This window comes from Chenopodium album, chromosome 15 (genome assembly GCF_948465745.1).
Source record: "Chenopodium album chromosome 15, dcCheAlbu1.1, whole genome shotgun sequence".
Lineage (NCBI taxonomy): Eukaryota > Viridiplantae > Streptophyta > Magnoliopsida > Caryophyllales > Amaranthaceae > Chenopodium > Chenopodium album.
The window spans coordinates 4,901,373-4,917,498 of record NC_137848.1 but is presented as its reverse complement, the minus strand read 5'-3'; the positions used below and the strand labels follow the sequence as shown (position 1 = coordinate 4,917,498).

At 35.4% G+C, this 16,126-nt stretch overlaps 2 protein-coding genes across 4 annotated transcripts; both read right to left on the bottom strand.

The window, feature by feature from the left end:
* Positions 1-3,002: 3,002 nt before the first annotated feature.
* Positions 3,003-8,113, bottom strand: LOC145580652 (uncharacterized). The gene is made up of 9 exons (XM_081637781.1): positions 7,979-8,113; positions 7,064-7,088; positions 6,852-6,916; positions 6,483-6,500; positions 5,445-5,653; positions 5,111-5,270; positions 3,824-4,946; positions 3,387-3,521; positions 3,003-3,217 (listed from the first exon to the last, which is right to left on the bottom strand). Exons 1-9 carry the CDS (start codon positions 8,111-8,113, stop codon positions 3,003-3,005), a joined length of 2,085 nt encoding a protein of 694 aa, XP_081493907.1.
* Positions 8,114-11,245: 3,132 nt separating this feature from the next.
* Positions 11,246-15,725, bottom strand: LOC145582763 (ultraviolet-B receptor UVR8-like). 3 transcript variants are annotated; one of them, XM_081639775.1, is made up of 7 exons: positions 15,399-15,725; positions 14,335-14,374; positions 13,930-14,221; positions 13,461-13,825; positions 12,975-13,376; positions 12,352-12,736; positions 11,246-11,758 (listed from the first exon to the last, which is right to left on the bottom strand). In XM_081639775.1, the coding sequence occupies exons 3-7, from the start codon at positions 14,155-14,157 to the stop codon at positions 11,513-11,515; spliced, it is 1,626 nt and encodes a 541-aa protein (XP_081495901.1). In that variant the 5' UTR covers positions 14,158-14,221; positions 14,335-14,374; positions 15,399-15,725; the 3' UTR covers positions 11,246-11,512. The 3 variants fall into 3 exon arrangements, with proteins under 3 accessions (XP_081495901.1, XP_081495902.1, XP_081495903.1); XM_081639776.1 differs by having other exon boundaries at positions 14,335-14,368; XM_081639777.1 differs by lacking the exon at positions 14,335-14,374.
* Between the last annotated feature and the right edge of the window lie 401 nt (positions 15,726-16,126).

Below are 16,126 nucleotides of genomic sequence, written 5' to 3'. Positions count from 1 at the left end.
TATTGGTGTGTAAGAAACTAAGGATATACCCATGTACGTAAGTACACTAAAGATAAAGATAAATAAATGTACTCCATATGTATTATGTACATGGGTATCAACTAGGATTATCTATTATTCCACCCGTCCCTTAATTATTTGACCCATTTACCTTTTGTTACTCAATCGAAAAATTCTAAATGTCGCAAATGAAGACCCTCACTAAAAAAAATTGTCTATGTGCAGTTTAATAAGGTCAATATACGGAGTAGAATGTAAGAGAATTAAAATGATAACAAGACTAAGTTATTTTTTAAATAAGAAGTAGAGTAATTTTAAACTAATTGAAAAACAATGGAGCAATTTTTAAGGGACGAGAAGATGTACCGACAATCGCTATCACAGAATCACTATTCTAAAAGTGGTGTCTCACTCCACGTCAATGCAGGAAACTCTGGCCAGTATTTTATGCAGAGAATGCAATATGACGACACAAAAATTATTTAACGGCCTGTTCATAGTTTGTGGGGCAATGAATGAACATAAAATGGGGCCAGTAGCGTGGCAATTAATTGTAATAGAACTTCAACTTTGGTACTTTTGGTACATTGTAGGGCAAATATACAGGCCCAAAAAAACTGTTAATTTAGCTCTGGCTAATAAATTAAAGGAAAATGTTATACTTGATTAAAAACTCTTAAAAATCGTAAAAAGTTAAGAAATTATCAAAATATAAAGACTAATAACACTGATTTATGTGTGTTTTTCTCATAAATTTCTAATTTTATACAATTTTTAAGAGTATATTTAATGCTTATATGTAGCCCTATATATAGCCATTAGGGTTACATATAACATTACCCTAAATTAAATTATAGGGCCTTTTTTCCACTAGTAATACTAGTTTGTGGGGGTCATTAGATATTTTTGGGGTTAGAGAGGCAAAATTTGGATTTAAACCTATTTATTACTTGTATGTTTTGACTTTTGATGATTAATATATTTTGATGTTATAATGATAATTATGAAAAGTACTTTAATAAGCGTCAACGATCTTAATTAAACCTAGGTATTCAATATTTGAGTTGAATTTAATTTAATTTAATTAGGCTAGTTTAGGCACATGACTTGTACAGTTCTTAAAGACCATAAGTTTAATTATGCCGTTTGACTTTTGATTGAGTTTTATTGATATTTAATGTGTCATATATGATTTAATGTAAGAATCTAAACAATCATTAAGTTTGACAATATGTGTCAAACTTTAAGAATGAATTTTCTGTGTGTTGTATTAGCTTATGCACAAAAGTATTTTATACACCCTAAGTAAAGAGATTAGGCCTTATAGACATAAATTAGCCCATTAACTAAATACAATACTAAGTACAATATTAGGTCTCAACACCCCCCTCAAGTTGGAGCATGAAAGTCACAAATGCCCAACTTGCCAAGAAGATACATGAATTGTTGCTTGCCAAGAGCCTTAGTAAACATTTTTGCTAGTTGATCCGTTGTCTTCACATACGACGGACTAATGATCCCTTCTTGAATCGCATCCCGAACATAATGACAATCAACCTCAACATGCTTAGTGTGTTCATGGAAGACCGGATTGTGCGCAACATATAACGCAGATTGACTATCACAAAACAAGCTCATTGTACGCGGATGAGAAACTCCCAAGCTAGCTAGTAGTGCCTTCACCATTTTAACTCATTAGTGGCCTTAGACATCGAACGATACTCTGCCTCAGCAGAATATTTAGCAACAATATCCTGCTTCTTAGTCTTCCAAGAAATAGGAAAACCATCAAGAAACACCAACCAACCAGTAATTGAACGTCTCGTCAAAGGACAACTAGCCTAATCCGAGTCACACCAACCTGTAATATGCAAATCAAAATCTGAACTCAAAAGGATTCCCTGACCCGGACATCCTTTCAAGTAACGCACCGTACGAAGGGCAGCCTCCCAATGATCCTACCGCGGTTGTTGCATAAATTGAGACAAGATATGAACCGCATAAGCCAAATCAGGTCTAGTAAAAGATAAATAAATCAACCGACCCACAAGCCGTCGATACATTTCAAGATCAGTAATAAGAGGGGACTCTGATTTAGCCAGAGTATGATTCTGCTCAATCGGAGTACTTGTTGGACGGGCCCCTAGCAAACCCGACTCTGCAATAATATCAACTGTATATTTTCGTTGACATAAAAATATGCCTTCCGGACTCCGCGCAACCTCAATACCAAGAATGTACTTTAACACACCCAAATCTTTCATATGAAAACAGTCACTCAAGTATGATTTGAATGTTGAAATAGCAGAAGAATCGTTACCAGAGATGATTAAATCATCAAAATACACCAGAACACTAAGTTGAATAGAACCAGTTTGCAGAGTAAATAAAGAGTAGTTAGAGTACGATTGCAAAAAACCATACCTCTTTAGAGAACCGGCCAATTTAGAAAACCAACAACGAGGTGCTTGTCGAAGACCATACAAAGATTTCCGAAGACGACAAATCATATCAGGTTGGGTGCCATGAAATCCAGGGGGAGGCTTCATATATACTTCCTCATCAAGATCGCCATGAATAAAGGCATTATGAACATCCATTTGATGCAGTTCCCAATTTTTCGCTGCAGCAACAACCAAGAAAGCACGAACAGTGACCATTTTAGCGACGGGAGCAAATGTTTCATTATAGTCAACGCCCTCAACCTGATGATTGCCAAATATAACAAGGCGAGCCTTCAATCGTTCAATTGTGCCATCGGAATTATGTTTCACCTTGTACACCCATCTGCACCCAAGAGCCTTCTTTCCCGGAGGTAATTCTTCCCTTATCCAGGTTTCATTATCTTCCAATGCAGATATTTCTTTTTGCATAGCCTCTTTCCAACCTTCATGTTGCATAGCTTCTTTAAAATTTTGAGGCTCAACCGTTGTATCCACAGCTGCAATAAAAACACGGTGTTGCATAGAAAATTTATCACAATTCACAAAGTGTGCTAAGGGCTAAGGAGAATCTGAGGAGCTTGGAATAGGCGATGAATTGTGAGAGATAAATGGACATGGAAGAGAAACAGTATGTGCCACATAATCACGGTGCCATCCCGGAGGGTGTCTATGTCTCTTACTACGATCCAAATCCAGAGAAGAGGTAGGGGGGTTCGGAGCAGCCTGTGGAGTGCTGTCCGAAACAGTAGTAGAAGCGGACTGGTGGATGGGGTCTGAAATAGTAGCAGAAGCAGACTGCTCTACGAGGCAGCACTAGACGCCGCAGCAGGGGTGCGGTCCAGCCTGCCAGACACAGCTGTTGGGGCAGACTCGGCAAAGCTATTAGCAACAGTAAGAGGCGTAGCAGCAGCAAGAATAATAGGCGTAGCACATCATTCGTACCCATATGAGTATCCACAACTCCAACATTATCCGTAGATGGAAACTCATGTTCATAAAACTTGACATCATGTGAAACAAAAATATCACCCGATTCCAAGTCATACACTTTCCAACCTTTTTTACTGTGAGGGTAACCTACAAACACACACTTCCGACTCCTAGGAGCAAATTTATCACCCTTAACTTTTTTATTGTGAGCAAAACAAAGGCACCCAAACACTCGTAATGCATCAAAATTAGGTGGCTTATCAAAAAGTAATTCAAAAGGAGTTTTATTGGCTAGTAAACGGGAGGGGGTACAATTAATTAAATAAACCGCCCCAAGGACAAACTCTCCCCAAAAACCAATTGGCAAATTTGCCCGAAACATCAAAGCACGACTCACATTTAAGATATGTTGGTGTTTACGCTCTACGCGACCATTTGTTGTGGTGTACCAACACAAGAGGTTTGAAAAAGAATGCCATGTTCGTTAAAATACGGAATCATGTGTTTAAATTCTGTCCCATTATCACTCGGGACACATTTCACAATTACATCAAATTGGCATTTATTCATAGCAAAAAAGGAACAAAAGGAAGAATAAACTTCAGGTTTGTCATTCAATAAATAAACCCAAACATCTCTTGAAAAATCATCAACAATGGTAAAAAAATAGCGTGCACCACAAGAAGAAGGAGTCTTATACGACCCCCACAAATCACAATGAATTAATTCAAAAATATGACTAGTTCTACTATCACTAGTAGGGAAACTATCACGAGTTTGCTTAGCTTGCGGACAAATTTCACAAGCTTTATTTAAAGATGTGCTACTAGAACTAGTACTAATAGCAAGAACTAACTTGACAATAGAATCCGACGGATGCCCTAGACGACGATGCCATAACTCAAAGGTGGAGATCTCCGGAGTAGTCACCGCACATATTGTTGGAAGCCGCCGGAAGTAATATAGTCCATCTATCCGTTCACCACCTCCAATCAGGCTCCTCGAGTGTTGGTCCTGTATAGCACACAAGTAATCAGTGAATTGGACAAAACAAAAAGAATCATCAATCATTTTCGACACCGATATTAAATTACAATTTAATTGTGGAACAAATAGAACATTCCCAAGAGTAATTCTCTCAGTCAAATACACTTGCCCCTCCTTCGTAGCCATAGCTTGTGCACCATCCGGGAGACCGACGGGAAATGGAGATATGGCATGAGCATCCACCAAACAAGACTTATTCCTTGTTATGTGGTGAGAGGCGCTAGTGTCTATAATCCAAGGCAAAGAACAAGACTCACCACTCAATTTTTCTTGTTGGCGAGTAGTAGCCATGTTCAATAAAATTCTCACATGTTCTGGCTGGAGTGCAGAGAGAGCAGAGAGGTTGTCATGCGAGGGAGAAGAAGAATCACCCATGGAGCAACCCACGGCATTAGCACACATCGTGGGTTTGCTCGGGTCCAAAGCAGCAGCAGAATCGGACGAGGCAGAGGGTCGGTTGCCAAGCACAGCAGCGGCAGTAGACGAAGCAGGGGCTGCTCTCTTCTTCCCGTATTTCTTAACCCACTAGAGAGGGTAACCATGTAACATAAAGCACCCCACCGAGTTATCATGACCCGAGCGCTTGCAGTGAGTGCAGAAAAGCTTTGATTTATCCACACGAGGGGTGGATTGAAATTGCCTATGGTCAGCCGGTGGAAGCGCTACTCTTGAAGGAAGGCCTGAAAAACACGATCAAGGGTCGCAGGGGGCTGTTGAGATAAGAGATTAGTCCGCACCATCTCAAATCGATCATCATCGACACCAATTAAAAATTGATGTAATTTTTCTTCTTCTTTATCTAGTTCATACTCGGCAGCCACATTGTAAGTACACTGACCACATTCACAGCTGTGAGGTGGTTAAAGGCGAGCGAGATCGTCAAATAATCCCATCAGAGTGTTGTAGTAGTCCTCGATGCTTATATTCGGTGACTGCTTGCACAGAGCAATAGTAGCCCGTAGTTGTTGGAGACGGGGGCCATTAGCTTCACAAAAACGCTTCTCCAAATAATCCCATAATTACTTAGCTTCATCGAAATAAGGCATGGAGGCTGGAAGTTTCGGTTCAACAGCCCTTAAAATCCAAGACACGAGCATGGAATTCACAGTTTCCCAATCTAGCGTCTTCTTCTTCTTAATCAGTTTGTTGATTGTGCCATCAATAAAATCGAATTTCCTTCTAGATTTCAAAGATAGGGTAATAGCCCTAGACCATGCCAAATAGTTATCACCCTTCAAGATGACATGAGTAATCAAATTGCCGGGTTGATCACCCGAACCAAGGTAAAAAGGAGACGAAGGATCAATAAAAAAAAATTAGTAATTTAGGGTTTAGAGTGGTTTGGCTCTGATACCATGTCAAACTTTAGAGAATGAATTTTCTGTGTGTTGTATTAGCTTATGCACAAAAGTATTTTATACACCCTAAGTAAAGAGATTACGCCTTATAGACATAATTCAGCCCATTAACAATACTAAGTACAATATTAGGGCTCAACAATCTGAGAGTGAGAAATAGCACATGTGGTTAGAGCTTCCGGCCTCCTGGTTTCAGAAAATTGTAGGATCGATTCTCACCCCCCACCCTTTGTGGCTTTAAAAAAAATTATGTTTGACAATCTTAAAATTCTACTTCTTTGTATTTGATATTTGAAGGTTTTTCTATTCAAACATATTGAATATAGCCATACCAAGCTAAATTTGTTCTAGTGGTAAGGATTGTATCTTCCAACCTTGAATTTGGGGGTTCAATCTTTACTAGAGACACTTAGAGGTTGAGGATCCTTTACTCTTCCCCCCTCACTCTTAAAGTGTCTGACTTGCAAATGCTGGACCAAAAAACCGGGAGGGTTAAAGTACGGTTAGGGTCCTTCTCCTTATCATAGATGTTTCATGTGTGGCACATAAAAAGATTATCACTAAGCGATTTAAGAGATCATAATAATGTCCTACCCACATTTACCATTTGCCATTAACCTTAGAAAGTTAGGAATATTCGGAATGCATAAAGTATACATACTCTTTCTATTACACTTAGTAACATAAATAATGGTCCAATTACCATTAGTTCATTATGCATCTGAAATATTTCAAATGACACAAATTAAGAACGTTAACACGTCAATAAACTAGGTTAGGTTAGTAAGATGCTAACAAATGAAGAGAGCAATAAAAATGGAAATCAGAAGGCCAATTTAGACGAAAAACTTAATGCTAAGAAATAAAGAGAGCAATAAATTGGAAATCGAAAGGCCCGTTTAGACGAAAAACTTAATATGATGTTCAAATGTACACTTTAAAAAAATACATGATCACTATTTCAATACTATTCTACATAACATCTATGATAATTTTCTCTCAATCTATCTACAACCTTTGAGGTCAACCAAACATTTCTTGTGGGTATTGGCTGTTTGAGTGTTTGATTAACCTTGTTATAGTCCCAGCTAAGGTTTGTAGGAATGGCTAATTTCGATTCCATTAAGAGAATATAACCTGATAACCATGCATCTCACAATGATATTAACACTTTTTATAGCAAGATAACTTTAAATGATACATAGTTGTTTAGTTATAAAAAAAACAATCTATAGATAAGATTAAGTATGTGTAAAAAGACATAATTTTAAAGCAAAAGCTAACGAATGCTCCGAGGGCGTTGGATAAGCTAAAAGTAGAAAGATTAAATTAAAAATTAATATTAATAACATCGATCGACACGTGATTTTGTCATGCTTTCCCAAATTAATACCATTTTAAGTAATATTTTAAATGCTTATCCAACGTCCCGGGGGCGTTCGTTAGCAAGATCCAATTTGAAATTATTTTATTTTAAGTAAATGTGACAGGTCTGTCTCTGAAATTTATGGGACTCAGACCGAAAACTTAAAAAAGGGCCCCAAACAATAAAGCAAGACATATTTATTTCATATACTCGTAAAATTATCCAACAAAATTTTCATCCCCTTATATTATTGTTGTATTTTTAACTCGATTGTTTTATGGATTATTATTTTTTGAGTCACTATATTGAAATTTGGTAAGGTGCCAGATGGGATAAAGAGAAAAGGAAAGGATAAAAATTATTAGCATGGTTATGAGTATAATTAGAAGAAAAAAAAATTATAGGTGAATACTTCTCATATTTTTCTATTTTAGTTATTTATTAATTAAAAATTTATTTATTTTTTTATTTCCGTAAGAAAAATCTATACAGGGGGCCACAAAAGGTGGGCCTAGAGCGATCTCTAGTGGGTTAAGCTGAACCTATACTAGATCCGAAAAAAAAATGAATAGGTTTTTTTTTTAAAAGAAAAATAATTAAAATAAGGGTTAAATACTAAACTATGCACCTATTTTTAATACTACAATGCGCGGACCAATGGTTAGAGCTTTACCTTTTAGGTGAAAAGTCAGGGCTTCGAAACCCAAAGCCGGCATCTTTTTTTTTTTTTTTTGGCATGTTCCGTTAACTTTTCTGTTAGTGGGCCCCGTCATCTTCCAGCCACCCCTTAGCCACCTTCAAGCCGGTAGCAACCAAGCACGCAGCCATCTCACCTCGCCACCATGACTGCAACCACCTTTAGCCGTCAAATTAACCACCAACACCTCTAAATCGCACCACAACAGCCACCAATTCGCACCACAGTAGCCACCAATTTGAGAACTAGCACCTCCAATTCGCACCACCATCCCCTCCAATTCGAACCCCAACACCTTCAATTCGCACCACCAGCACCTCCAATTCGCCGCTCCATCACACCACCACCACCAAAATTATCCCCTATAACACGCACCAGCAAAACCCACCTGAAACATCCTCGCAATTGCCGCAAAACCCACCTGAACGAAACAATCCAGAAACCACCCGTTTTCAGGGTTGTTTAAAAACCCTAAACAGGTTTTGTTTTTCGGGTTGTTTTAGATGGGTTTTAGGGGGGGGGGCAGCGAAAAGGGGATGGTGGTTGTTTCAAGAAAGGAGGAGGTCGGCGAACTGGGGAGGGGGGTTGTTTTCAGCGAATGGTGGTTGTTTTGGTGGGCAGTTGCTACTGTGCGGCGGTGTGCGGTGATTTTATAGCTATTGTAGCTGAGATCGGAGGAGGGAAAGGGAGGAGGTGGGCTCGCCGGCATCGGGGGAATGTTTGGGCATCGGCAGCCGGCACAAGGAGGGGGAAGGGTGGCTAACGGGGATAAGGGAGGGGTTGCAATAGCTGGTTGGTTTTTTTTTTTTTTTTAATTTTGTTTTTAATAAATTAAATTATTAAATAATTAGATAATGGGCCCCACTGACGGAAAAGTTAACGGAACATGGACGGAGGTACCAAAACCTATAATTTTACACTTTGATGGAACCAAAGTAAAAAAAAAAGTTTTAAATGGGTACGAAATTCAACAGGGTCCATTTTCGAGGTTAAATGGGTACGAAAATTCAACAGGGTCCATTTTCGAGGTACCAAAATTCAAAATTTCCTTTTACTTTTTTTTTTTTACAATATTGCAAATTATACAGAGCGTCAGCCTTCAATTCGTGGGTTTCTCTTCATCTCTTGGAGTGTTCTTCAATTCAAGTATAGCCTTTTTTTTTTTTTTTTTGTGTGTGTTTTTTTTTTTTAGTTTTTTGGTTTTGTTTTTAAGTTTTAAATTGTTATATACTTTCATTGTTACTTAAATATTTGAAGTTGTGAATGTTTGATTGGAATTGTAAAGTTGTTAATTAATAAATGAGTAATTGGGTAAATGATGTGAAACTGTGAAATCAGAATTAGTGAAATAGGAAGTAGAATGTTAATATGTATATATTCTGACATTGTATTTTACGGTTTGAAGATGAAAGACTTAAAGTATTTTGGAAAGAACGTGTGTCAAAATTGTAAAAAGTCGAGTTCAATTATAATTTAATTAAACTTTTTGTTGTTGTTGTTGTTGTTGTAATTGATATGTATTGTGCACACCCGAATTAGCCAATGTAAATTTTATTTTGAATTATGATATTTGATATATGTATTTGTTTAGAGAGTTCGAACTCATAACGAGCAATTCCTGGAACGTAACCGCCACTGCCTTATAACCGGCTCTGCTGATAGATACATGATGAAGCCTCATTGGAGGCGTGGTGAAGACATGACTAGATTCAGCTCCACAACCTAATACTTTAAACAAATATCTACTTCAATACATCAATTGGTTAACATAAAAAGTTTATATATAAGACTTTGCTCTAAGTGGCAACATTTAAAACCAAACATTAATTCAACATCACTTTCAATCAAATACTATATATACCATTATTTTTTTCTTTTTATTTGAAAGACAATTTTAATTTGTCAATTTAATTATTTAATTTAATTATTTTCGTAGAAAAGCTCTCATTTCCATATCCATAATTTCAATTAGCAAGTTTATCTCATCTCCATCCCAATACTTTTCAATTCATATTTAATCACCTATATCTACAAAACCTCAACAATAGATGTAAACTCAACAATGACACTTTTACTCTAAATTGAAAATATTTTGATTACTTAAAAAGTTATTGTTACTTGTGATAATGGCATGGATTTAATTTATTTATATGTGAAAGAGCGTGTGATCATATATGATTTTTTTTGCCTATGGAAGAGTTATATTCAAATATCAATAAAATCTTTTTTTAAAATTAAATATTACAGAGTAAAAACTAACCTAAATATAAAAAAAGGAAAACATAAAATCTCATTTAAAATAAAACTTGTAAAACAACATTTTGAAATAATAATAATAAAACAAAAGGAAAGGGAGGAAAAGGAAAAGAAGAATAGCAATGTGAGAGAAAGGAAAAAAAAATTCATGCTTAGTAAGGAAAATAAAATAAACACTTTGTAACAAACTATGTTTGGAATATATATATATATATATATATATATATATATATATATATATATATATATATATATATATATATATATATATATATATATATAGTTTTATAGTAATTTTACATTAGTATCTCAATATTCGTTTATTAAAAAATACCTACAAAACTTCTTTATATGTCACCTAAAGAGAAATAAATTTATACAATTACATAAGACGAGTAAATATACTTGATTATATTAAATTTTTAATTCAATTAAAAATAAAAAAAATAATAGTATACTATTAATACGTAACTATTCCAAGTTCAGTAACAAATTTTTTTCACAAATTTTCAAAAGTATCAATAATTAGATATCTTAACAAACTTCTAACATTTAAAAAATTAATAATAACAAAGTTTTGAGGATTACTTTAGTATATAAGTATTGATATATAAAACTTAACCCTCTAAATATAAAATAAAATAAAAATTAATCACTATAATTATTAAAAAAAAAATAATGATTGGCAGTTCATATTTTGGACACCAACTTTTTACTTCAAAAAAAAAGTAACTTTAAAGAAGAAATATAATAAGATAAAGATCAGTAAAAATAATTTTAGAAAAAAAGTGAGGTGAACAAGGTCTTAGTGCTTGTTCTAGTTTACTGAAAACAAATGAACTGAACTGATTGGGGCTGAACTGAACTGAATAGAGCTGAAATGAATTGTTTATGAGAAAAAGAAATTAGAAACTGAAGTGGGCTGAGCTAAACTGATTGGAGCTGAACTGGATTAAAATTAAGCTAAACGGAACAGACCTTTAGTCCTTTGGTAAATGATTTTCCAACTCCCTTCACCTCTCCTTAACAGTTGAATAGAATAAGAACTAATTATAGATATTACAAACATTCAACAATTAAGCTATAAAAATTGGTTTAAGTTTTGGCTAAATCGGTACAGAATTAACTAAGTATTTGCTTCAAGATAAGATATTAAAAATAAATTACTAGAAACTATTCAAATAAATAAACTTCGACGCCATAAGTGTCAATCGAGTTTTGGTACTTTAGGAGTCCATGATGCAAATCATTTTGCTTGATAGCGCCTTCTAACCCTAACTTCAACTTTAAATTAAACCATCTTACTTTTTTCTGGCTATGTACAGAAATCTACACAATAAGACCCATATGCAGTTTAAATGATGGCAATATAAACTTTGCAAATGAGAGGAGAAAGCAACTGATTAGTGTGTGGCTAACTACTAAGGTCAATTTCAACTAGCTCTGGACTCCCCCTTTCAATTTGATTCTCTCCAAGCTTTGCACCTAGTTGTCCTTTATCGCCAGCACCAAATGCATAGAGTTTTCCAGATTCAGTGAGCGCAAATGTGTGGGCATTCCAAAAAATAGAATTGGTCAAACTTATTTGCACTACTCGTTCTTTTACTTGCTTCAAAGATGTCACTAGCTCTGGCTTAAGTACATTAGCGTGTCGATTCCCCTATATGAAATAAAATGTATCAAGCACTAAGAGATAAATGCATAAACATTGAAATGGGAGGTAAAAGCAGTGGTAAGGTTGGCAAAGAAATAAGGGTTTCAAGCAAAAAAACACCTAAATGAAATGAAAAGACAACTGCAAGATTGACTAACAATTTTCCAACAATATCAGAGTTCATGGACTCACAATAATAACATATAGTATGAGCTCATGGCTAAAAAAATATGCGCCCAATTATGAGAATAATGAAGCCATAGTTAATTCTATATAATGTAGTACTCCCTTTTAAAGCTTTGTTTTACTTCTAATCTTGGTGAGAATCCACCAGATCTTGAACCAAGTAAATCCATCCACTAAAGTTAATGTACATAGAAATTTCAAATTAGAAGCACCACCTTATTCAAAGGTGACTTCACTAAACATTGATGCTTGCCGGTATAGTTTGGTTCTAACTTCTACGTGCATATATAAAATAAAACATAATATTGTAAAGTTAACACTTAACAGATACTGTAAAGTTTAATTTACCAAACACAACCAAAAAGTAACAAAAGAAACTTGACAAAAAAGAATGAAGTTCAAAGAATTCAAACCTCTCCATCAGTCCCATCATAGTGTCCAAGGCTTGAAGATTCTCCACAACCAAACGAATATACATCACCATTATCTGACACTACAAAAGTGGTGTAATCGCCTGTGGCAACATGAATTGCCTTGACCTCAGTCAAGCCTTCCACCACCTTAGGAGCGGATTCACAATCTTCATTTCCATGACCTAGACATCCATAACGTCCCCAACCCCATGTGCAAACCCTTCCATCCTTACCGACAACAGCTGCATGCCAAGCACCGGCAGCCACAACCATGGGTTGAATATTCAATGTCTGGAATTGCTCAATCAATCGAGGATATTTTTCATCTGTTCTTGAACCATGGCCAAGCTTTCCTCCCAAACCACACCCCACAGAATACACAGACCTGACAAACAAAAATGCCAGATAACAGTTCATGTCATTGTACATATCAACACAACTACTCTGTAGCTGACTAGCATTCACTTAGTTCTACTAGGATTTTAACAGTTCAAAAAAACCCATATTCCAAGCACACTTATTGCAATCAAGATTATATAAAAAAAAAAGGTAACCAATGTTCCAAGGTTAAAGAAAACCAATGAATATAAACACCAGCTAAAAGGGGTGAAGAAATTGCTTACATGCCACCAGGCTGACAAGCAAGAGCAAGAAGATAGCAATATCCAGCTGCAATCTGCACAACCGGTATATTCTCAAGTGCACCTAATAAAGGGCGCGGTTGCACATCATTAGGATCTGTTTGGTGACCGAGTTTCCCATCACTGCCCCACGAAAAAGTATAAACCCTTCCTTCTCTTGACAATACAGCTGTGAAGAAATTTCCAATAGCAGCTTGAACTACAAAGATGTCCTTCAAGGACTCAACAAGTTGTGGGGTATTTACTATTCTAGAACCTTGAACACCATATTCAGCTTCCCCAAACGAGTCTTTTCCGAATGCAAAAACTTTTCCAGTATCACTGATCAACATTGTCCTCCCAGCCCCAGCAGTAGCTTGGATAATCCGGATGCCCTGCAGGGACCTGCACAACAACGAATTCTGTTAATTTTCCTTCTGCACAGAATTTCCCATTCAATCATAATCATCTATATAAGAAATTTTCAACCTTATCAAACGAGGCCGATACTCATCAGCAGAGTTCCCTTCAGGTGTAAGTCCGTGACCAAGCTGTCCTGCACTATTAGAGCCAAAGGAGTAAACAGTTCCACTTGAAGTCACAGCAATGCTGTGTCCCGGCCCAGCTATTGCTTGCGACTTCTCTCTCCTACAGCAAGCTTCACCAGCTAACAAATACCTAAGTACTAGTTTCCATGATCCCCCACACCTTTGCTTCAAATCTTCCTTTTGTTCAGGGGTCATTGGTCTAAATATGGCTCTCTTTTGGCACATATCGTGAGCAGCAAGCTCAGCAATCGATAAATCATAGTCAGGGGCAAAGTTTGCCGGGTGCCTAAAGAATGAACAAGTTACCTGATAAACAAAAACAAAACCCCAATTCAAATCAGCAGCATCATCAATTCACATTTCACTAGTAGGATACATATCGGAAAAGTTAAAGCTATAGGAAGACTTGCCTCTAATTTCGCGAGGTCTTGGGGGTCTAAATTAGACGCTGTAAGGACATGAAGAACGATGGAAGGGTTAGCTGCCAAGGGAAATTCCCCAGGGACCAAGTCCCCAAAGCAATGTCTTACTTGACGAAGAAATGCCGGTCTAGGCGAGGTAACAAGCGATCCGATAATGGGTTGTTCAGGGATATTACAGTATTGAATTGTTTCAGTTCCACTTGTCGTGGCATCCATGTTGGGCACTGCTGAATTCTTTGCAGTGCCCAAGCTTATCAATTAACAGCAACCAAACAAATTTCTGTAAATTTACACAATCAAACATTATCACAAAATGCAATACTTTATAAATTACAATAAAATTCAAGAATGCAAATTCTCTAACATTGATCAAATGATGGAGAAAATAACTACCTCGAGTTTTATACTATTCAACAGTTAGCAGCACCTGAACCTACAAGCGAAATAAGTCATAACCAAACTTTCCACTCACATGAAAAACAATATTCATAATGGCCATAGAATGATGACATGCACAAAAATTAATTAAAGCACCACATACAATAAGTAACAATCTAATGACTATACTATCTTACTGACTCGGATTTAGTTGTCACATTACTAGTTCTAGTTCAATATTAGCTATCTACGTGACAATTAATTCGGACGAAAGGAGTGTATAATCACGCAATCACAAAGCTGTAGGATACAATTATCCGAGTATTTATGAAAAACAATAATCAAAGAACAAATTCTCTTTGATTATAACAAAAAAGACAACCAAATATTCAAAAAAACAATTAAAAGTTTCAGCACATGTCATGGATTCCCATCATCTCATCAAAAACTTTCAATTGCATGGAAATTAAACAATACCCAATTGAGAAAATAGGTATCCAAGTTTAGAATTTCATTTAATTGACCAAATTTTATCCAAAACAATCAACAACAGAAATAAAAAATAATAATAATAATAATAATAATAATAATAATAATAATAAAATTAAAAAAAAAAGAAGCAAACTTTTACATGATGATCATAATACTTCGAATTAGAGTAATTTGCAGAGCAAAAATCAATCTATGATCGATCAAATTAGTAATAAAAATTGAAACTTTGATCAATAAACAAAAATTAAAGGCATACAGAGTGATCTTAAAGTTACCCAAAAAACAGGGGAACAAAGTGGGGCTCTTACTTATACAAATAGTAATCGAAGTTTTAATTTTGATCATGTAGTTAGATTAGTAAATAAACTGTCATCAACACAAAATAAACGACATAAAATTACCAAAATTAACAACTAATTTAATTTCAATTCAATTATGTATGTACAACATGATCACAACAGATCAAGCAAAAATAATTATGAGAAATGAAGATTACATATGATCAAAAAAACCCCAGAAAAAATCAGACTCATATACATCCTTCAACTAATTGACTGAATTTACACGAAATTTAATGAAAATTGGACCTTATAATTAGGATGGAATCCAGAAAAATAAAATCTTCAAATCGTCAACTTTTTTATCTTGTAATTGGATGATGATAATGATCCATGGGAAAATATATCATATAAAATTTAAGGGAATTTGATTTTTTGGGAGAAGAAATAGGAAATTTGTTGGGGTTTGTTTAAAATAAAAAAATAAATAAAAAGATAGAAATTTGGGAATAGTTGTAAGTGAGAGAGGAATTCTCTCTCTTTCCTCAATTCTCTCTTGTTTTGGGCTTTGGTGTACGTTTCTTAAAGAAAGGGGAGCAAGCAATAGCAATAAGCTTTGATGATGAGGTGTGTATTTGGTGGTGAACCAAAAGGAAATGCCACAATCTATAACATACACACATTATGTATATTGGGATACTACATTTTTACACGTAAACTATTTTGGGTGAACTATGGTTTAATTGTTTTTTACCTTTATTTGGTTAAACAGGAGTCTTGTGGAGTACAAATAGCAATATGGCTAGGTATAACGGTTTAATTTGACTCTGATACCAATTGTCACGTTTTAATTATCAAAGTACTAGGGTTGGTTAAAGATATGTTCAACAATAATTTTTCGTTTCTAAAAGATATTGAAGTAGAAGGTTGATAATGTAAGAAAATCACCTTGTTTAAGGCTTAGGTATTAGTACGAATAATGAGTTAATGATGCAAACTCAGGTCTTATGTTGAATGTAAGGTCAAGTAGTCAAAAA

Coding starts and splice junctions, on each gene's coding strand:
- LOC145580652 (XM_081637781.1), bottom strand. CDS start 8,113: ATGGTGGTGCGAATTGGAGGTGCTAGTTCTCAAATTGGTGGCTACTGT. Junction 4,947..5,110: donor CCCCTGCGACCCTTGATCGT/GTTTTTCAGGCC, acceptor TACCCTCTCTAG/TGGGTTAAGAAATACGGGAA. Junction 3,522..3,823: donor TTTTCAAACCTCTTGTGTTG/GTACACCACAAC, acceptor GTGTGTTTGTAG/GTTACCCTCACAGTAAAAAA.
- LOC145582763 (XM_081639775.1), bottom strand. CDS start 14,157: ATGGATGCCACGACAAGTGGAACTGAAACAATTCAATACTGTAATATC. Junction 13,826..13,929: donor AAGACCTCGCGAAATTAGAG/GCAAGTCTTCCT, acceptor TTTGTTTATCAG/GTAACTTGTTCATTCTTTAG. Junction 13,377..13,460: donor TATCGGCCTCGTTTGATAAG/GTTGAAAATTTC, acceptor GTTGTTGTGCAG/GTCCCTGCAGGGCATCCGGA.